This window comes from Amphiura filiformis, chromosome 2 (assembly GCF_039555335.1).
Source record: "Amphiura filiformis chromosome 2, Afil_fr2py, whole genome shotgun sequence".
NCBI classification, from domain to species: domain Eukaryota; kingdom Metazoa; phylum Echinodermata; class Ophiuroidea; order Amphilepidida; family Amphiuridae; genus Amphiura; species Amphiura filiformis.
Window position 1 is genome coordinate 94,293,379 of NC_092629.1, and position 24,110 is coordinate 94,317,488.

Genomic DNA, 24,110 nt, shown 5'->3' on the forward strand with positions numbered 1-24,110 from the left:
ATTTGTAGAAAGTTTTAAAATGCATCTGAAAATACAGAAATGCCATTGAACATTCAGGTTTGCCAAACCTGCGATTTTGTAGCCCAATTGGGCGAAGGTTGAAGCTTTTCACCGCAACTTGCAACAATTTTCTGTCCCATAGAAACCAATGGTTAAGAAAAAAATTGGGTGACTTCCCAAGATTTCTGGTAATTCCCGCAACATCCGGTAGTTACCTGTCCCATAGAAACTAATGGTTAAAAGAAAAATTGGGTGACTTTTTGATAATTTGACCTGTGATTTGGGCTGACAATTTTAGCGACCCTGTGAACATTAACCACTTACTTCTTCTTTACAGGTATAGCCCAGCATATCTCTATCATCTCAGATAGACTTAGTACAGTCTTAGATAGCATTACACAGCTACTAGGTGAACATAATGTTGGACTGGATGCAGACTGTGTCATACTGGACTTGGATAAGTCTACCCATAATATTCATGCACAGCACATGCAGGTATGGCATCCTAGATGTATGTGTCAAAATTAGAAATATAATACCGTATTGGTCCGAGTATAGTCCCACCCGTTTTTTAGGTGAAAATTTTTCACAATTGGGTGGTGGGATTATACTCGAATTTCAAACTTTTTTAAAAGTTTTTATTCATTATTTTGGAAAATTTCATTATTTTCAAACTTTCATTTAGGGATTCAATCATGTTTCACCGTTGTTCATCACCGTTTAACAACGATGCGGCGCGTCGTCTGCGTGGTTTACTTGCGAGGGCAGCTTTAGCTGCCCGAGCGAAGTAAACTCACGCAGACGCCGCCGACGCGAAGTTGTTAAACGGTGATGAACAACGCGAAACATGATTGAATCCTTTCAACAACGAAAAGAAGATAAAGATCGTATAATTCACGATTATTTCACGAGGAAATGTCAGTTTATCATTGTCACTACAAAAACTTCGCTGATTTCTCTGCTAATATCAGCAATAAAACTACAGAATAAAACAGCAAAGTTTAGCCGCTACCTGAAAAATACTGAATTCAACTTGTAAGCTTGCATACGCACAAAGGTTCCAGGCATGACGAATTTTCTGGCGCTCCGCGTAGCGCTGTGGTCTCGCTTCAGCGTTCACAGATACGCTTCAGTAAAAGTGTGGATTCATCACGGATTAACAACGGTTGGCTCCTGTACAAAGGTATAGGAGGAGTTGTTGAATTACATGGGTATACCTATATTGTTGATGAAAGACCATCTCAAAACAAGTATTAATGCTTAGATCATCATTACAGACATTTTGCAACAGATTGAGAAAAGATTTGAATTTCTTTTTTTTAAATGAAAAGAAATTTGTAATTTCTGTAATCACTTGAAATAATCCTTAAATTTCCATTATTTACCACATCCTCTACCCCTACAACTAAGGAAAACTGCTGATTATGATCAGCAGGGGATGTCAGATATTTTGAGAGTTTCAATTTTGATTATTTCCATCTCAATTTTCAGATAATTGACTTTTTTATGAAAATAATGAAAGTTTCGGTCAAATTGAAAAGGTGATGCGGGCGGGTGATGGGAAACTAATAATTTTATTATATAGGCCTAACTGTCTATTCATCACTTATTGACAGTCACCTGGCAGGTAAAGCGTTAATATGCTGTCGGGTCATTCTAATACCATACTACCAATTTAATGGCAGAACCCTTTTGATCAAAACAGTGGTGCGACTTTTATGGATAGCATGTCAGCAAATCAATTCGACACAAAGGAACAATGCATTACGTAATCTATTGTTTCACCATGTTTATATATCTTCCTTGAGTGAAACACAGATTTAAATTCATGTGCAATATCACAAGCACTCATTGGTTAGCGTTATTGTAAAGCAGGAAATTTTTACGTTCATGAAAAGTTTGCGAGTGCACTCAAATCTTGACATTTTAATGCACAAGAATTTTCAGGCCTGAGAATTTTCATGTTTAACCCTGAATTCAGGCTTTTGGGGACCAAATTTCCGCACTTTCTTTTAATTTCAGTCCATTTTTGGCCTTTTTCATAGCCAATTTCATGGGCTTTTTCAGGCTTTTTACAAACTTTTCAGGTTTTTTCATGGATGATCATTCTCATGCCTGAATTTAATTTTCCTTCTTAATATTATAATAGAACTCTAAGGAAATGTACAAATTCAAGAAAACTTCATGTTTCAGAAACACTGGTTCTCTCCAAAATGTGAAATTTTAATGCCGCATAAATATCATATCTGGCATTAATTGATCCTTATCCCTTTATTTCCCACAGGTAGTAGATATGATAATAGACAGTTTCTGTAAAACTTGCCTTGCTGTGAAATCATCTAATAACCATCTTGATACAGGAAGCAGAAATGCATTATGGTCCAGAAGCAATGCATTATGGGCTAGTCAGTTGGTTGCCATGGTGAGCAAACACAGATCCATGATTGGTGCACTGTATCATCGATTGTGGAACCTTGCACTTGAGCAGGTGAGAATCATACTGATTATGATGTTTACATGACACAGGAGCAGCATCAGGGTTGTCATATTGAAGGCGAAGCGTAGCGAGCGAAGCTCTCGCGCCTCGCACTATCTTTTTAGTGAACGCTAGGGATTGGGGAATAGGCTTTGAGGGTACCACCCCCATAAAAAAAAAATTCTTGCTCTTTTTATGATGAAATATCATCATCCACTTCCGGAAATGTAAAAAAAAAAAATGAATTTTGACTTTGTTATAAAGCGCCCTGGGTGCTTATTGGAATGAATACGGTAATATTATTTGACTTTTATTGCCAGTTAAATGGTAACCAAAAGATTAGGATTTAGTAATGTTTTGTGTGGCAAAACAGGATAATATTTTTTAATCCATAAAAATTAGTGCTGTATATTTCTAGAATCTGGAGTAATGAGTACATGCTTTAAAGAGAGCACACCACTAACTACATGTATATAATGCCCCCATTCAAATACACAGTAAAGAACACAAATTTGAGACATCTTTGAACAACTTCATTTGGATTGTTGGATTCAACTGTTAGCATGATTCTTTTTGTTATTTGTACAAATCCAGTAAAAATGAAGGTGTTAAACTCACACTTCACGAATTTGAGACATGTTTGTGCAATGATAAAACATGTTTGAGATATCAAGTTTGGTATTAAATTAAAGCTGATCATGTGAATATTATACTTTAACCAATATACCATTACTAGTTTGCCGCAAAGAAAAAATTAAGGTGCAAATTCAACCCTTAAAAATCGCTCAATTTTCAAAGGTGCAAATTCAACCCTTAAAAATCGCTCAATTTTCAAAACCGAACGTTGTGCAGAATCGTGCGAAAACTTCATCTGTGAAATAAAAAATTGGGACTTTTTCTCAGAATACAATGTACTTCATGTAGACACTTGTCGGAAGCAAATGAGCTGAAAACTTGCAAATTTTGAGCGGACATTTAGACAAAGCCGCAACAAACTCAAATAAGCAGTGGACTATTTTAAGTGCACTTTGCTGGTACATAACACATGGAGTGATTTGAAGGTGCGGTAAAGGCTCACTCGCTCCTTTGGTTTCTCCTTTGTTGTCAAGAAATGTTTTATCCAGAGAATATACCTTACCATTCCCAGAATTCTTTGCAACATGATGCATAACCTAATTACAGCAAATGACACTCGATCCTATTACTTTGTTCAGGTTCCCTTTGTTTTCATGTTGAAAATAGACTGGATAAATATGTATGTGCTCTGTTCATTGAGTTACTTTTTGTCACTATCGACACTATATATCTACCTGGAGTCACCGGCACTAGCTTTGAAGTTCAGCGTGTGCTGCGTTGGCTTAGCGTGGTTTCTTGTGTGTACATATGCGGCACATTGATCATGCGCGTAAAAGTATGTACACGCATCAAGTAACGCTAAGCTAATGCAGAGCATGCTGAACTTCAAAGTTAGTGCCGGTGATGACTCGAGGTAGATATAATATAGCTAGTAAATCAGGACAGAAAGTTGAAATGAAAGAAATGCATTGTGGGAAGTGTAAGACTTCTCTTTGTTTTATCATCATGCTCAAACTAAACACATAGTTTCATTTCGTTTTTAGGGCAACACTTTATCAACTCCCCATATACACGGTATTGCAGTGTTTCTAGTCCATCTTCAAGTGAACCAACAATTGTTTCCTCCAGTGTTTATTTCTGGTGGTGCTACAAATCAGCAGGTAATTAGGTACAATTGACCTTTTCGGTAAATCCCATAAGTTGTTACGGGTAGGCCTTGAGATGATGTTATTTGACGTCACGCTAATGTGCACATAATTTGGCGGACATAGTTAGCGTGCATTTCAAAGCCATGAAGTGCGCATTGCAGTAACGGTGTGCGCATCGGCGTGACAACATCACAGGTCCGTCTGCAAAGGCTTACGGGATTTACCAAAAGTTGTGCTTATTTGAGATATAGCCATCTTCTGTTACTTTTGACTAAAAAATGACCTGGTGGAGCTCTGCATAAATTTTGTAGACCACTTGTGCAATAAGTTTGATATATGAATAATATCAGTGGGTATAGATAGTGCTAGGGGCTGCAATTAATTTGTATTGCTGCCCTAGGCAAGCTCCCAATTGCTGCCCAGTCATAGCCTTAAAAGGGATGACTTGTTGTTGTTTTTAATAATATCAGTGGGCATGGCTGGCGCTAGGGGCTGCAATTAATTTGTATTGCTGCCCTAGGCAAGCTCCCAATTGCTGCCCAGTCATAGCCTTAAAAGGGCTGACTTGTTGTTTTTGATAATATCAGTGGGCATGGCTGGCGCTAGGGGCTGCAATTAATTTGTATTGCTGCCGTAGGCAAGCTCCCAATTGCTGCCCAGTCATAGCCTTAAAAGGGCTGACTTGTTGTTGTTTTTAATAACATCAGTGGGCATGGCTGGCGCTATAGGGGCTGCATTTTTTTGAGCTCTGAGTGTGCAATAAGTTTGATATATAAATAATATCAGTGGGCATAGCTAGCGATAGGGGCTGCTATTAATTTGTGTTGCTGCCCTAGGCAGGCTCCCAATTGCTTGCTGCCCAGTCATAGCCTTATGGCCAACTTGTTGTTGGTTTTAACATTGGGCAATTCCAGTTGAGATCCATACACCCCCGAAATAGAATCACTCATATCACGTAGCCCCATTTGAAATTCATACCCTGTGTGTTGGAGATTAAGCTCATGTCTTCCATAGAGGTGTATGGATTTCAACTGGAATAGCCCAATAATTCCACACAATGGGTGTTTTCAAGTTTTTGGTGGGCGGATTACACCACAACTAGCACACATGCTTGTAGTTACACCACAACTATGCACACATTTGGCCACCCTCAATCCTCTATATGGCCCTAGTATGTATATAGTGGTAGATTAGTGCAGGCTCTGTGAGTGGGATATACAATCCGATATGAATAAGCCCAATCGGCATTGTAACTTCCGGTTTTTGAGAGCAGTTTTGGGACACTTTGACCTCTGACAAATCGGGAAAATTGCTGTAATTATTATTCATTCATTTATTTATTGTAATAATGTCATCATTAATAATATTGTAATGTAAATAATTAATTTATGAAATAACCATTTTTTTAAACAATTTTTATTTGTAAAACATTTTAAATAACATTTTGTACGCACAAGAAACAATTATCCTGATAGGTCAGAGGATAAAGTGTCCCTAAACTGTCCCGCAATGCATTGCAAATTTCAATTCCGATTTGGCTTAAGGGGGTAGTACACCCCTGTGGCAAATTTGTGACTATTGTTGCATTTTTCTCAAATAATAATAACACACTGGTAACAAAAGTTATGTATATTATTGGGGCAAGGAATCCAATCACTACACTGAAATTTCAGTGACTCCAGACAAGCGGTTCAGTATATATGATATGAAACGAGGTACATCCCAGCAGTACCTTATTTCTTATTATAAATAACAAACCGCTTGTCTTGGGTCACTGAAATTCCAGTGCAGTAATTGGATTCCTTGCCCCTATAATATACACAACTTTTGTTACCACTGTATTAATAGTTTTTGAGAAAAATGCAAAAATAGACACAAATTTATCGAGGGGTGTAGTATCCCTTAATGACCTTGGACTTGTTGTGAATTCCTGTATTTCACTTTTCAGTTATTATAACATTGACAGTTATTACCAGAATCTCCCAATACTTTCTTTGCCATATACAAGTGCTGTGAAGTTATCAAGACCAAACAATGTGTATCTTTCTTTTGCCTCATTTGTATTGACATTGAATTGTTTGTTTGTTTGTGTTTGTTAACTCCAGAGTGACGGTTCCCTATTGCATCATATCAGCAGATATTTGCCACACCATAATGCTCAGAGGATGCAGTTCTCTGTACAGTAAGTGGACCGAGGATCGCCAAACCTGCAATTTGGTAGCCAAATTGGGTGACCTTTGAAATATCGTCTTACGGCTTGAAAATTACAATCGCGACTTCAAAGCTTGAGTGGAAAAACATTTTAGCCCATTTTCAGTGAATTTTTGCCTCAAACTTTAATCATGAAGATTTTGATGATGATTTTTAGATGAAAATAATGTTATTTGAAACAATAGAGGACACCTCATTCTTCATTATTTAAGTTCTATTTTAGTTAAGGACACACCATTTGATTCTCAGGGGGGCATGGAAGTTTGGATCAGGTGTAATTTTTTTATTTTCAATTTTAATGTATGCCTTTATGCAAAGTTAGGTGGGGCAAAATGAGGTATTTTTACTCTCATCAGTGGGACACTAATGAGACAAAAAAATTTTGTCTCATTAGTTGTTGTTTTTCAATTTGTTTCTTGTGTCAATTTGTGCCACATTTTGGGTGTTACAAAATGGGCTGACATTTTTTGTCAGACTGTAGTCACATGAGCTATTCCAGTTGAAACACATACAACCTCTATGGAAAACATGACCTTAACCTTAATATGAACCATGAAAGAATTTTGTCCTTCAGAGGGGACATTAAGCCGTCTGTCCCGTGAACAGAAGAGCCATATAGATGTACATTTTGTACCACATTTCTGGTGTTACAAAATGACCAACATTTTTTCAGACTATAGTCATTTGAGCAATTCCATTTGAAATACATACACCCTCTATGGAAGACATGACCTTAATCTTCCACACAGGGAGTGTGAATTTCAAATGGGGTTACCTGAATGGGTGGCTCTGTATATGAACCATGTGAGAATATCATCCTTTGGAGGGGACATTATGCAGTCTGTCCCATGTATTGAAGAGCCATATCTGTACACGTAGCGTGCAGTCAGTGTCATGTTTATCCAGGGTTGTTAAACCCAAACAAATCAAATCTTTTCACAGGTCACATTAAGAAAAACTCACATTGTATTGGCTAAGTAATAATTTGTTATCAAGTCCTTAAAACAATAATGCCATTGGAAAGGGCGCTAATTGTCAAAAAATGTCAAAAAAACAATGTCAAAAAAAGAAAAATGACTGGAGTCTGACTGAAACATTTTAGCCAATTTCTATGGGGCTTTCATAGAATTTGGGGTCAAAGGTCATTAAGGGATCACAACATGGCTGTGTTTGTGGTCTTAAACCACAGCTATGTCTAGATTCTATTCTTATTATTCATTTTTATTTTTCCAGATTTACGTCAGAAGTGATAGATTATACCCAAAGATATGCAAGAGGCTCATCAGAAAACCAGCAGGAAAATAACTTATCAGTAATCCCAGCGGATGTGGTCAAAAAAGTAAGTTTACAACTCTAGCTTAGGTATCCACTATGATAAAATATTGGGCCTGCCTGGTGTCTATACATACATACATTTAAATATTTCTATAGCTCTGCTACATTTAGAAAAAAGCACTCAAAGACAAAAGCAAAAGAACAACATGAGAAAAAGCAAAACAGTGAGAACTGCCTATGAATGAAAGGCTACAAGTTATATTTTAATAACATCTTTCAAATTTTTTTAAATCTGATATTTGATACACCCAAATGTGTATTTAAACTGATATCAGTTTGGCAAATTTTATAGTTTGAAACATTACACATGAATAGTCTGGTGAATTCAGATGTCAGACTTTGAATAGTAAACCAGCCAAAGCTTGTCATCCAAATGGTACCAGATATGCACTAGACTAGTCTCTTAGCTAGCCACCTGTCTAGCCGACATTTTAGACTGGGAGTTTGCTCATAGGATGGGCAAAATAATGCTTTTGACAAATGCTGCATTATAAATGTAGGTGTTAAGAGAGGCTTTTGACCTTTGCAAAACAAGGCATAGCAACCCATATTTGAACTCTTTGAACCCCCCAATAGGCTGTAGAAATCTAGTAAATGTTTTAAAGGTCAAATTAGGACAGGCAATTTTATTCAAATGACAGATAAACCTCGATTTCTAGCTAAGACACTGCATTAGACTTTTTCTAAAAGGCAAGTTTTGATGGGATACCATTATTTTGAAATGTGAAGTCTTCTTCTGAGAGTAAACAATTTATTTTACATAAATTTGTTATCTTTTTTGTTATCATATTTTCCTTTGAAACACAAGTTCTACCACCTGCTACTGAGGGTGTGTCCAGATGTAAGACAATGTGCCTCAGATGGCTTGAGTTGCAAGAGACACAGGGTCATAGGAGCCGTCTGGTGGACAGCAGCCTTTGAGTTGTATCACAACAAGCAAACTCAAGATTTGATTCAACAATATAAGCAGGTAAGGGGTATGATTTGGAGAACAGAACATTAGTCTGAAGTGTGATTTGTCCAGAAAAGGTTAAAGTTAGGGTTTAGTAAGGAATGTCAATATATCGAAAGCAATGTTGTAGATGGGGGAAAGCTGTGCCCTGTGAGAAGTCTTGCCCCTGATTCTTTGAGATAATTTGAAATTTGATTCTTAACCCCATGAGAAATACCTGCCGATTGGCCAAACAGACAAACAGAAGTTTTCACTATCAATTGGACCAATCAGCAACATTGTTAGAATAATTTCACCACACAAAAAAATTGGGGTGAATTACTTGCAAAGCCATTGTGATTGGTGATTAAAGGGAAGATACAGGGTGTCCCAAAAAAAAGAGGCCCCTCATTGCGCCCTCTTTTTCTCCTATTTCTAAAAAGTTGATTAAATATATTTTGGTATGTAAAGAAACCTTTAATCATTAGCTTTAATAAACCAAAACAATTATTTCAATCGGCTCACAACTTTTGAAGATATGCCCCTTTGAATAAAAATACCTGTTTTTCACTCTGTCCACGGATAGCAAACAGGGTGGATGGGATGGCTCATGCTGTGGAGTGGCCTGCACGATCACCAGACCTCACACCACTTGATTTTTTCCTTTGTGGCAAAATCCAAGATCTTCGCAAACGTATTACTGAATGCATTCGCAAGTATCCGGCGCACAGGGATGGTACGCAACGCAATTGATGCAATGAGAACCAGGGCTGAAACCTGTATTCGCCAAGGAGGCAACCAGGTAGAGGACAGAGCAGCACAGTAAACTCACTTCAGAAGAACCAAAGACAAACCAAACAGCCTTTAAGAGCTACTTTTTATCATAAAAAGAGAAATGACTTATGTTGTAAAGAAAAAAGAGGGAAAAAAAGCAAGAAACAACAAAGTAAGAAAGTAAGAAACATAATAAAACGCATAAATAACCAAGAAAAAATAAGTAATTGCAAGTAAAGCAAAAGAAGTCCCATTCGGCAATGTTCGGCATCCATTTACCCACAAATTAATGACACTATTAACAAAATCCATTGCCATAACCCACCGGTAAAGCCCATTCCATAAATAAAGTTATTTTGAAGAATGTTTGATATTCATGCATGGTATGTGTACTCCTCGCTTTTCAATCTTTGAAGTAGCCAAACCTTCTCCGTGGACAGAGTGAAAACGGGTAGATTTCTTTAAAAGAGCATATCTTCAAAAGTTGTGAGCTGATTGATATAATTGTTTTGGTTTATTAAAGCTAACGACTCAAGGATTCCTTACATACCAAAATATATTTGATCAACTTTTCAGAAATAGGAGAAAAAGAGGGCGCAATGAGGGGCCTCTTTTTTTGGGGACACCCTGTATTATGTAATTGACCAATCAGAGGCAATCAGATGGGCAGGTAGTACTCAGGGGGTTAAAATCGATTCTTTGAGATAGAATAAAATAATCTCCTATACATACCAAAAATATCGGCTAACTCCAGGAGGGGGATAAATCCATAACACAGGTGTCAAAATGAAAAATGCTTGGATAATTCTAAAATGCATGTTAAACTGTCTGTCTTGTCACAAGGGTTAAAAAATGTATAGTTTCGACTATCTACGACTTAGGGTTATAGAGATACAAAACGTGTCAAAGGTCAATCACACAGAGTCAAAATTTTAAAATGCTCTGATTTATTTAAAAATATACTGCAATTGTTCATTTTGCCACAAGGATGTCTACCATGTTACCTTTACCATGTTAAATAGCACAAAAATCAAAGGTCAACAGAGTTAAATGGTGATTGACCTTGTTTGTCCTATTTCTTGGTAACCGAGTATAAGAGGCAGTGCAATTTTTATTTAATTTTAACCCTGTGACTAGATGAAACATTTGAGCCTATTCCGATAAAAATCAGAGCATTCTAAAACATGGACCCTGTATGATTGACCAGTTGCACAAATACGCACCTTTAGGGTTTCCCTATAGGGTTTCCCCTACCGGATTTGTACCTAAATTCCTTTCCACAAGGTAATATGCATATTGCATAATACAGTTCAGAAGTTAATCCATCTCCTTTGTTATACAATATGCCCATTAACTTGTGGGAAGGAATTTAGGTACAAATCGACATCTGGTAGGGAAACCCAAAAGGTACGTATTGAACAGGAGTTTTTTCTTGGTTGCCTTACAGTAACTTTGTTTATTTTCATCAGGTTACGTTTCAAGAATGGCTGTTAATGGAATTACAGGTGGAACCGTACAATGATGGAATGACTGCTATTGAAAGGTTAGCATAAACAATGCACCCAATGTATTAGGAATACACCAAAATGTATCAGGAATACACCCAAATGTATCAGGAATACACCCAAATGTATCGGGAATACACCCAAATGTATCAGGAATACACCCAAATGTATCAGGAATACACCCAAATGTATTCGGAATACACCCAAATGTATTAGGAATACACCCAAATGTATTAGGAATACACCCAAATGTATTAGGAATACAACCACATGTATCAGGAATACACCCAAATGTATCATATCAGGAATACACCCAAATGTATCAGGAATACACCCAAATGTATCGGGGAATACACCCAAATGTATCGGGGAATACACCCAATTGTATTAGGAATACACCCAAATGTATCAGGAATACACCTACATGTATCAGGAATACACCCAAATGTATCAGGAATACACCCAAATGTATCAGGAATACACCCAAATGTATCAGGAATACACCCAATTGTATTACAAATACACCCAAATCTATTAGGAATACACCCAAATCTATTAGGAATACACCCATATGTATTAGGAATACACCCAAATGTATTAGGAATACACCCAAATGTATTAGGGATACACCCAAATGCAGTTTGTTTGACGCACAACAACACGCAAACAATACACCCAAATGTATCATATCAGGAATACACCCAAATGTATCAGGAATGCACCCAAATGTATCGGGGAATACACCCAATTGCATTAGGAATACACCCAAATGTATCAGGAATACACCCAGATGTATCAGGAATACACCCAAATGTATCAGGAATACACCCAAATGTATCAGGAATACACCCAATTGTATTAGGAATACACCCAAATGTATTAGGAATACACCCAAATTTATTAGGAATACACCCATATGTATTAGGAATACACCCAAATGTATTAGGAATACACCCAAATGTATTAGGGATACACCCCTAGTTAACCCTAACCCTAATGCTAAATGTAAACCTAATGTTAACACTAATCCTAATGCTAACCCTAATGTTAACCCTAACCCTAATGTTAACCCTAACCCTAATGGTAACCCGAACCCTAATGTTAACCCTAACCCCAATGGTAACCCTAACCCTAATGTTAAGCCTAACCCTAATGGTAACCCGAACCCTAATGTTAACCCTAACCCTGATGTTAATCGTAACCCTGATGTTAACCCTAACACTAATGTTAACCCTAACCCTAATATTAAATGTTGACCCTAAGCTTAATGTTAAACCTAACCCTAGCCTTATCCCTAACCCTGATCATAACCTAAAATGCCCTAAACTTTAACCCATTTTGGATTTATGACCCCTCCGACTAATCGGCTGTTCCTGATTTGATAAACATTAATTTTTTTTTTTATGCAGACAAGATTATTACAGATGGGCAGTCCATAACCATTTCCTTTCCAAATCTACCCAAGATGGCGGCTGTGGAGGATCTTACAAACACGCCTGCTCCTTGATACTAGAAACCCTTCTTGATCACGACATCAAGTCATCATTGCTTAGCAATAGAAAGTTGTGTTGTCATGGTAGCAAGGGGGCTGAAGCGGTTAGGAAGGGACAAAATGGCTGCCGTGGTGAGCTTATTCAACTGCTTCAGGTGAGTCAACATGACAACAAAATCATTTTCAGATTTTTACCGGAATTACAAATTTTTTGTTTTGTTTTGTTTTCGACCGCCTATTCAAAATAAAAAAGGATCAAGACAAAATCCCTTGATATTTATCTATGTCCGTGCAACGGGGCATAGATATTTAACCCCTAGATATTTCCTAGGGTAACCTCAACCCCAGAGGTCAAAGGTTATGGGCTACAGGGGGCAATATGTGTAAAATTTCAAACAGCTCTAGCTAAAAAAATATAGCGCCCTCTGGGTTCATACTTGGTACAATGATGGCCCATGGCCCTAGATGTATCCTATAATAGCCGTAACTCCAGACGTTAAAGTTCAAAGGCTTTAAAATGCTAAATAAGTACGACACAGTGTCGTGCAATGTAGGTAGCATTTTGGTCTGTCAATTTGATAAAATTCCCTTAAAAGGGAATGTGTACGCATTTGGCTTGTAACAAATATGTACAAATTTAAACCTTGTAACAAGGGCTCCCACATGTGGGTCACAAAGTTTTCGTTTGTGGGAAGGGGTTTAGGTGGGGTCACAGTCATAGATATTCATGTTTGGTCAAACACAACTGTGCCATCTGGTTCCATCTTGTGTCCCTAGTGCAATGAAACACTGGTTCATTTTGATAGCGAGCTTTGCCGGCTCCTGATGGCACTTACCATATTATACATATTGAGTAGGCATATAAAGTGCCGGGAATCAGGTCAGGGCGGGCTGTCATGGTGATTGTGTGTCACTGAAAATCGGGACAAAATCCCTTCATATTTTCATCTCGTGTTGCTAGTGCAATGAATTTTGCACTAGCAACACTGCTTCATTTCGATCGCGAGTTTAGCCGGCTCACGATAGCCATTACTGTATAATATCAACCATGATTTGGGTAACCAACAAAGTTTGTGGATACGCAACTGTTGCATACAATCTGAGGACAGTGACATCATAATTTTTCTGCTATTAATTATTCATGAGGTCGTCCATGTTTTTTTTGACGCCATCTCAACTAAAGTCATTTTTTTGCAATATATGAATGTGACTTTTACAAAGTCCGGGATGTAGCCTCCCTGTGGCAGTGTCATTTATCTGCTTCAAATGACCTGTGACTTAAGGGTGGTCTTAACCCTGGAATTATGGAAACTTTCGGGCTTCATAACTGCTAAATTTATTAGTCTAAAGAATATAAAAGTATACATTTTTAGACTGGAAATGACTTGCTGAAGTCATCTGTGAGGTCCAATTTGGGCCAAAATGCTCAATTTTGGAGAAAATCCTAAAAAACGGGTTTTTTGGCCCAAATTTTTTAGTAACGTAACAAAAAAAAAATTGTTTGGCCAAAAAATTTTTTATTAATTTTAAAACTAGATAAAAATATCTAGGGACCGTTTTTTTATTTTTTTGAATTTTGAGAAATTTGCACCAAAATTGGTCAAAAAATGCAAAATTTTCAAAAAAATCATAAAAAAGCCTGATTTTCGCTCAAATTTCAAATATTTTTGGTGAAGTTGGTCAAAATTCAAAAAAATGAAAAACGGTCCCTAGATATTTTTATCTAGTTTTTAAAAATTAATAAAAAAAATTTTTGGCCAAACAATTTTTTGTTACGTGTACCATAAAATTTGGGCCAAAAAACCCGCTTTTTGGGATTTTCTCAAAAATGAGCATTTTGGCCCAAATTGAACCTCACAGATGAATTCAGCAAGTCATTTCCATTCTAAAAATGTATACTTTTATATTATTTAGACTAATAATTTAGCAGTTATGAGGCCCGAAAGTTTTCATAATTCCAGGGTTCAGACCAACCTTAATGTAAAGATTAGCCTTGTGTAATACTCAGGTACTGAGTTGCGCTGTCTCCACCTTCTTGTATACAAATCCGACTTGACACATTCCTACACCTCACTGGCAGCCATCCATCCATTTTACGCGACGCAAGAATCACAGGCGTGCAGCATTTACTGTTCCCGTGACGCTGCGCAAGTGCAACGCGCTCCGATGCGCCCGCGATATGGCCGTCTTGGATCTCAATCCAAAAACGAACTATAGTAAGAATTCCAATTGAATGAACGCAGCTTTCAACAGCTGCACTGATACAAAAGCGATCGTATATTGCGTATTTCAACTACAACGCGAAAACACGACCATGGATACAATGCTAACCAATCACGAGTGCGTTGGCATGGTTGGATTGACTACCGCGTTACTCACGCACAATCGCACACGCTGGCGTACATCGCGCAGTGTACGCAAAAAATCATCACGCTATTGAAAGCTACGTTCATTCAATTGGAATTCTTACTATAAGATAGTTTAGCGCGGATGGCCCCCAGCTATGGCCGACTTAATCCTGACCATCATTTGGCTCGTCGGATTCGTCTATAGGGTAGGTACAAATTTATTCCTCAGGAAGAAAGATTTTGTTTCGTAAGAAAGAAAGAAAGATTTTGCAACTGTGGTGTAGTTCATTAAACTTGTATGCAAACTTTTGTTATTGAGCAAAAATGCTTTATTCCACAATATTGCACAACACCCTATTAGGCCATGCAGCCAGTATAAGATGGGACATGACCTTTGGAAAAATACACGGGTCCCATGGGGAGACGAAGATCAGACGGTATACAAAACTTGTGGAAAATGTGTGGTACCTTTATTTAGTGAATGTTGCCACAACTTGAACATGTCCTTTTCTTGAACAAAATTATTGACATTTAAGTGAAAAAAGAACTGGGTCGTGTACCATCTTATACTGCATAGACTAAATGCAAGCTACAAATAACCATATTTTAAATAATCTTGGGAAAATTAATGTTAGGCCTAAAATTTTGGCGTAACCCGAACTACCCTAAAAATAAGTCCGACCCTGACCTTTTTTAACCAAAAATAATAGTATGTTACGCCAATCAAACCATTATTTTTTAGGCCTTACTAACCTGCAAGAAAATGATCAGTATTTGAGTGAGTTGTAATAAATTACTACCTTTTTTATGTATTTTTTGGGCCTGAGGCCTGTGTATACTGTAATAAAATTTTTTAATCAATATAAAACATGACTAAAATATCATTCATGTGACGGCCTATATTTTGTACTTGGGCGACAGAGTACAAAATTAAATTTTGCTAAAATCATGTAAAATTGGCCATTTTGGTGGCAAAATTGATCATGATTAATTTTGGCTGAAAATTGTTGGAAATATATTTGCAAAAAACCTTCAGATTTTGGTGATATTTAAGGGTAATTTTTTCCTCCAGTAAAAAACACACAAAAAACGACCGACCGGCGACTGAACCTACTTGAAAGAAAGGTGCGTCCATCTGTAGAACAGGGTTTTTTTGTCGCCTCAGCTAAGATTTCCAAATTTTGCGAGGACACAGGTTTGCATTATGATGTCATAGTGGTGTCATATGGGGAATGTTTTTACTTATTTTGGTATCAATGGAACAAATATGGTTACAAACCTATAGCGAGCATTAAAAATAAGCCCTATCACAGCGCAATTTGCACTCCAAAATTCACCTGTTGCGATACAACTTAAAGTGTATTGCAAAATTCTGATACCATATTGTAATTGTACTGACTTTATGTGTTGATTGTGTGAGACTGCACTTCAAATTGCTCTGTGTCAGATCGAAAAGGCACCACAGCTTTCAAAATGGGGTGCAAAAGTGTACCTAAATATCTTGGGAATACACCCAATAATCTTGGAGATACACCCAAATGTCTTGGGAATACATCCCAAATGTCTTGGGACAATTTTAATGACTTATCCTCCACTTTTAGGTAATTTATACGTTATTTTAATTGATTTACACTTTCGCTGGTATCACTCATTGAGCCTTTAATTGACTGGCCATGCAGCAACACATCATATTAGGTTTTAATTTCATCATGTTAGTAAATTACTTTAATGCTTTATACAAGGTTAATTTATAATATGAATTATAATTTACTCTGACTCTCTACACGCGGATGTCGACTGCAGATCTAGACGACAAGTTTCTTTTTTTTCTAATTCATAAATGTCAGAAATGTAAATTTTCATGACCATATTTTGAATCGGCATAAAAAATGCATTACAATGAGTACAAACAAGCCTAATATTGGTTCAGTGGTTCTTACGATAGCTCTTGATATTTTGAGAAAATATCTCAGAACTTGGACTTGCACCTGTAGGTTAATAAAAAAAAGTGTTTAGGTTTAGTACTTGTGTAAACCAAATACTTTGGTGTTCAGTTTCCTGTCACATGGGTTATGTGTGAAGAGATGATGTGACTCTCATTAATTTTTGAGTGTATTTCATTATCAATATTTGTGATGTAAGATGGCAAAACAGGGATTAACCTTGACACTGAACACTGTTTTTTGCTAACGGAAGTTAAAGAAGAAGCGAAAAAGGAGAGAAGATGAACAAAAAATTCACTTGGTACCCCCGTTATTTGAACCTTCTGGACCCCTCGCGTGCAATGCAAGCACATGATCACCGACTGGTAGCCACTGGGGTTTTGTTTTCGTGGGCATGATATAGGACTTAATTTGGACTGTAATTGTATTAGGAATACACCCAAATGTATAGGAATACACCCAATTGTATTTGGTATACACCTAAATGTATTAGGAATACACCCAAATGTATTAGGAAACTTGGGTATACAGCTAAAATATCTTAGCACTACACCCAAAATGTCTGGGGAATACACACAATTGTCTTAGCAATGGACCCAAATATATTAGGAATACACCCAAATGTATTAGAAATGCACCCAGATGTATTAGGAATACACCCAGATGTATATTAATATCTTAGCAATACACCAAAATGTATTAGAATACACCCAAATGTATAGGAATACACCCAAATGTTTTAGCAATACACCAAAATATCTTAGCAATACACCCCAAATGTCTTGGGAATGCACCCAAATGTTTTGAGCAATACATGTCCAAAATGTCTTGGGAATACACCCAAATGTATTAAGAATACACCCAAATGTGTTAAGAATACACGTAAATGTATAGGAATACACCCAAATGTTTAGGAATACACCCAAATGTTTTAGCAATACACCAAAATGTCTTAGCAATACACCCAAAATGTCTTGGGAATGCACCCAAATGTTTTGAGCAATATACCCAAAAATGTCTTGGGAATACACCCAAATGTATTGAGAATACACCCAAATGTGTTAAGAATACACCTAAATGTATAGGAATACACCCAAATGTATAGGAATACACCAAAATGTCTTAGCAATACACCCAAAATGTCTTGGGAATACACCCAAATGTATTAGAAGATTTTAATCCATCTGTCCATGAAGTAAAAGTAATAATAATAAAAAAACAGAAATAAAGAACATGTCCTATAATAAAGTGTTTGTTTTTTAGTTACAAACAAATAATTCTTGTCGCTTTTAAGGGAGCGTGGTCTGCATTGGTATAGATCCTGGGGGGATGGGGGGGGGGATAAATCCCCCCAATATATTGACAGAGGAGGATGGACCATACAATCATCCCCCCAATGTTGACACCTGTATGTGGGTGTCTGACCAAATTAACCTCATATTTGGCCATTTTAGCCCCAAAAGTGCCCATTTTTGCACCATATTTCACCAGTTTAGCTTCAATATGGCAAAATTTTTCGTGTGCATTTGTATCATAAACTTATTCTGTCGCCAAAAGGTGCTGGATTCACTATGCTTCAAGAAATTTTTCCAACCCCATGACCCCTATTACAAAAAGAAATCTACGCCACTGGTGGTCTGGTTTTTATGTTATGTTTTATATTGAGGCCTACCATTAAAACAATTACCTTTCCAAATTTTGAGATGTGTTGCTTTAGCAGTTTTAATAATTCTGGTGTGGTTACCACAATTGCCACCGTTTTGTTCACGTCATATAAGTGAAACATGTCTCAGACGTTAAATTTTTTCTGGAGTAATGAGAAATATGTGAGCTTGCTTCTGATAACAAAACCTCAGTTTAGATGAAGAAAAATGGGGGATAAGGCTGTCTATCGGGTCACTCCCCTTTAATATTGATGGTTCTTCATCTTCATTTTGTTTGTTTGATTTGTTTATAATTTCAAACTTTGCAATGACCGCAGCTTTTAATTTGCACTTAATAATTTTAATTATTAAGTGCAAATTAAAAGTGATTTGTTTAATGATTAATTACCATCTGACATGCAACAGAATAATGATAAATTACCAGACCGGAATATTCTGCCCACACAAAAGCTGTAAATTTTGTCTTCAGTAATTGATATAGGCTGTCCTGATATCATTTACTGAGTTATCACACTTTTTAATTTCCGTTCCTTCCTGCGTTGCTGTCAATGGATATGATAGATGTGATGCGGGGGACCTGGGTTTCATTCTTTTTTTACCAATTTGTGGACAAAGTGATTTAAATCTGCTCAATACAGCTAGTTTTTAGTGGCTTTCCCAGGACCTGGGAAAGGGGACCTTGGAATTGAGAAATACATGTATGTCAAAATTGTACAGTGTAAAAGTGTATAAAGTTTCTTCTGTAGCGCTGCATGACCCATTTAGGGTATGCCTGGGAGGTCTCCTACCCCTCCAAATTGAGAAATGTTTGCTAAAATATATGTAAAAATCATACATTTTATTTATAAGTATCAGATCATTGTTTTCTGTCGAGAAAATTTGCCAAAATGTGTATGTCAAAATTTCCCTGATGGGCAACTGGGGAAAAGGTCAATAAGACTGAGTGGGAAAATAGGGGGTGTATGGATTTCAAGTGGAATAGCCCATTAAAGCAGATACATTGGTCTTATTTGGCACGGCAGCAATAAGTCTGTACAGACACCCCTACACCCTCTCTGTCAGTGTGGGACATTTTAATGTCCCACACTGACTAGGGGTGTATGAATATTAAAGTGGAATAGCCCATTAAAGCAGATACTTTAGTCTCATTTGGTACAGCAGCAATAAGTCTGTACAGACACAAATCTACACCCCCTCTGTGGGACATTACAGTCATGTGTATGAGGGGTGTATGGATTTCAACTGAATAACCCTTTCAAGCAGATACTTTGGCCTTATTTGACACGGCAGCAATAAGTCTGTACAGACACAAATCTACACCCCTCTGTGGGACATTAAGGTCATGTCTTCCATAGGGGGTGTATGGATTTCAACTGGAATAGCCCGTTAAAGCAGATACATTGGTCTTATTTGGCACAGCAGCAATTTACGTCATGAGGTTTTGATTTCATCCTGTCAATTAGTAGATTAACTTTATATGGCTGTTTAGTTTTGGTTGGCTGCTCTCACGTAAGCATTATTAAGTTATTCATAACAATGTAAAACTTTCACGCACAACCAAGACTGGGGGATACTTGATATCAACAAGGGGTATCATCCATGAACAAGGACTCTGAAAAAGCACCCTAAACATGCTTCATTTGAAATTGCACTCTTTAGAGTGCACACCAGTAAATACAAGTCTCCTACACCCTGGGAGCAAAAAATCAGTGTTTCAAACGAGGAAACGTGCAATACGACTAAATTAAATACATTAGAAAAGGCTTAAAACCCAACTATTAGGCCCAGATTCATATTTAATCCTCATTTAGGCCTGGGAAATAGATTGTCTGTGAAAAATGAGCAGGATCTGACTTTTTATTACAATTTGGCTAAACTTTCAAAATGTGTTACATTTCAGAAACACCAAGCTATTCGTGAGGTGGTGTATGCTGTATGGGCTATAGGGTGATCTAGTCGGCATTTTTCTGGAAAAAATGCTGGACTCCGTATATAATTTCTACAATAAATGACTTCATCTGACCTTCGACTTGCAGAAAGGGTAAGTTTTGAAGAACTGAGTCGCTCTGGAGTCAAGAAAATGACGCTTTTCCTGGACCCTGTTTGTACAGAAAGTCAATGGGAGCTATTTACTGGTGTGCACCCTTAAACAACTATGATATCTTGAACCAAGTATTGGTATTATCTTATTCCCTTAGTAATGTCTTTGGACTTTTAAACCAATTAGTTATTTAGGACACACATCCATGTTTATGTTTACTGTAAAAATACCTAAACCTCACAAGATGTCAGAGTTACATATTTCCATGATTTCATACATTTTTTTTTTTTTTTTAGGACCCTAAATTAATTGAGTAAGAAAACCTGTTTTGTCAAATTTACTAGTTTTAGATCCCAATTCATGTTTTGTACAAACAGTGCAGTGCATTGGAACTTGAAAATGAGCTTTTTACACTCACTGGTCAATGTCCAGTGGCTGCTTTTTGACCCCTTATGGGAATCATGGCAGATAAAACAACATTACATCACCCTTTATGGATACACAGATCCAAAAATACATAAATGACAAGGCATCAAAAGGCAAGGCATCAATATTTGCGAACACATCATAAAAACTTGCTCATTTTTATTATGGGTGTAAAAAAAAAAAAAAAATGGATTAAGTTGTGTACAGATCATATTGACTCACCCTGTAGAAAAGTTTTAAAGTTTTGATTGAGTCTTAATTCTCCCAAAGTATAACTTGGTAATTAATGAATGTAGCAGATACTTTTGTTATCATGGGAGGTTTTAATTTCATCACATGATGTTTATGGTTGGTCAGATTTGGTTGGTTGCTCTCGGTAATCCTATGCCTCCATTTGATACAAAAGAAAATGAAATTTGAGGTAAAATAACTGGATGAGATAATCATGTCATATCAGTTTCATGAAACAATAACTCCTCTTGGGACGAGGGTTTGATTTTTGACAGGTTTTAATGAAGAGTTGGTGTCAAGCTGTATCACCCCATTTGCTATAATGACGCACGGATGGTATAAGCCAATGAAATGTCTTGTACTTGCCAAGCCAGGGAAGTACAGTTGTCATGATTGGTTCATTTGTTGCACTAGCAATTCAATTTGGTTTGTGCCAATCTGGGCGTACCTGGTATTGTCAGAAAATTGAGCAGACCGGGGCATAATCATATCGGCTGCGCCAGAATCAAGACGTGGATTTGTATTTGTCGCATTTGTTATTACTTGGATCGTTTGTTACTTGGATGCTTGGAATGAAAGGTAAGCTATAAGCTGATATATTATATATATATAATATTGTATTGCAGTATGTATATTTTTGTGATTACCTCATATGGTTATGTGCTTCTGAGGAGTGAGGCCCTGTGGCCTTATGAAACAGATTTGTAAAGCATCATGTAGCTGTATCAAATCCAATTAATTAATTATATTGTAAACATGTTAAGGGATCCAAAATGAAGCGTTTATTATGCGTTTACAGTATTTTTTGTGTGGGACATGAGAGCACCTCAGACCTATCGAATTGCATTCTGAATCGAAGCATATCTTTCTGATATCAAATAATTTTCATTTTTTAAATCACAATATAATACAAATTTTATGACAAATTATAAAATTTGATATTTTTCAAATTTTTGATATATAACAGTCCTCGAAGTAAATTATATAAATCTAATGATATATTCTTAAAGTGTATGTAGCAGGGAGGAAAAGCCGACGGTCAATTGAAAATTTTGACCTTTCATATTGAAGATATGGATTTTTTCCCAAAAAGACCTAATTTTTTTTTGGTGTTTTGGGAAAAAAATCCATATCTTCAATAATGTAAAGGTCAAAATTTTCAATTGATCGTCAATTTTCATCCCACCTACATACACTTTAAGTATAAATCATCAGATTTATAAAGTTTACTTCAATTACTACTAAATATCAAAAATATCAATTTTAATGATTTGCCATAAAATGTGTATCAAATTGCGAATTTCAAAAATGAAAATTATTTGATATCAGAATGACATTCTTCGATTCAGAATGCAATCGATATGTCTGATGTGCTCTAATGTCCCAAAATAAATACTGTCCAAACGCTCATACCCCAGCCCTTAAGAATTTGCTGTAATATATTCATATGAAAGATTCACAGATTAAGCAAACTTGAGTAAAAAGAGTTCGAATTTTTTGAGAGTAGGCTTGTAGTATTAAAATCACTGTAGTCAAAATTTAGAAATCAACTAGATGCTTATGTGAGGTGGGAAAGTACTCTTAAAGACTTTTAAAATATATGATTTCGGTCAAATTTTAATTTGGTTATTCTTTGCCAAATGTTATCAAATATTAGTAACAACTGTCAGGAAAGTTTTCTGAACATTTTAAGCAAAACTAATGATGTAAATTAAAAATTAATTTACTATAATCTTAGCTGCTGAACTGTAGTGTTCTATGGGGATATAAAGTCATGATTATGACTTTAATTCAAACTTGCTCTGTGGTCCTAAAAAGCAATGAGATTGGCTGAATCCAATTACCGTATTTATTTCAATAAGCGGGCGCTTACTTTTTACATGGTCCTGAGACATTCTAGTAGCTTTTCTGATGCAGAAAATGTATTGGAAGTTTACACAGGACTTCTAATCCCCCAGCTATTTCACTGTATCAACATCTATCCTTCACTTTAACATTATTGGTACCTTTTTGGCTTTAGCAAATTTAAATTGAAAATACCCTGGGTGGGCGCTTATTGGAACGAATACGGTACTGAATTATGTGTAAGTTGGGACATGTGTAAACATTATAAATATGCCATAAAAAATCATGTTTGAAAAAAATTGACCAAACTCATTTTAAAAGATGGTACATTATGGCTTTAATTCAAATATTTTAGGGGAAGGTATTATTGTCGATTTTAATCCCAGTTTTTTGTACTTAACATTTGACTATCTGCACATGAATTTTGTCTATATAATTGACCATTTATTGAGATATTAAAAAATAGTGTTTTTGATGAAAATGTTGTCATAATTAAAAATATTATTCAATAATCTAGAAACCTCTCACTGCCTTTAAATTGTGACATGAACTGGTCCATGGGGGCCAAAGGTGGCAAATTCGAAACTGAGATAAAGGTGAAAATATGGAATAAATACAATAAAATACATAAGAAAACAGACATCAAAAAACTTCGTAACTTTAGAACCAAGCATGCTAGACCTTTGGTGTTTTCAGTAAACGATAGCCTATTTTATGTATAATGTAATAAGTACAGTAACTCAATTTTCAAAAATGCTTCCTTTGGCCCCCATGGACCAGATCGTGTCACAATTGTACTTTTTTGCCATTTTTTACATTTAAAAATAAAAAATGTTAATTTGCTTGTTTTATAAACTAATTGTAATGTACTTCATTCTGTCAGTGGATGCATGCCTGGGATACATAATGTCCTAAAGTTAACTTTGTCTGTGTACAGGTGTGTATGGTACACATCAACCACATGATATATCCAACTGGATGTACTTCTTATACTTAACTCAATTGTGATTTGTTTTACTCATACCTACGAGGGGGTATCAAAAGTTTTAGAAATCGCCCAGAAGTGAAAGAGCTATATCAATGAAATTTTGTCAGTGCAATCACTGGTCCTTATGTACATTATGGTCCAAAAATGGTCTCATAGGTATGTTTACTTTTTTTACA

At 36.4% G+C, this 24,110-nt stretch overlaps 1 protein-coding gene across 1 annotated transcript in view; it reads left to right on the forward strand.

Moving 5' to 3' along the window:
• LOC140172115 (Fanconi anemia group A protein-like) overlaps window positions 1-20,761 on the forward strand; it is a 71,372-nt gene extending 50,611 nt beyond the window's left edge. The window contains exons 19-27 of the mRNA XM_072195461.1: window positions 338-495; window positions 2,285-2,488; window positions 4,096-4,212; window positions 6,306-6,382; window positions 7,645-7,750; window positions 8,555-8,716; window positions 10,921-10,994; window positions 12,366-12,603; window positions 20,741-20,761. Of these exons, the coding sequence (XP_072051562.1) occupies window positions 338-495; window positions 2,285-2,488; window positions 4,096-4,212; window positions 6,306-6,382; window positions 7,645-7,750; window positions 8,555-8,716; window positions 10,921-10,994; window positions 12,366-12,603; window positions 20,741-20,761 (1,157 nt within the window). The remainder of the gene's footprint in view (window positions 1-337; window positions 496-2,284; window positions 2,489-4,095; window positions 4,213-6,305; window positions 6,383-7,644; window positions 7,751-8,554; window positions 8,717-10,920; window positions 10,995-12,365; window positions 12,604-20,740) is intronic.
• Window positions 20,762-24,110: the final 3,349 nt, after the last annotated feature.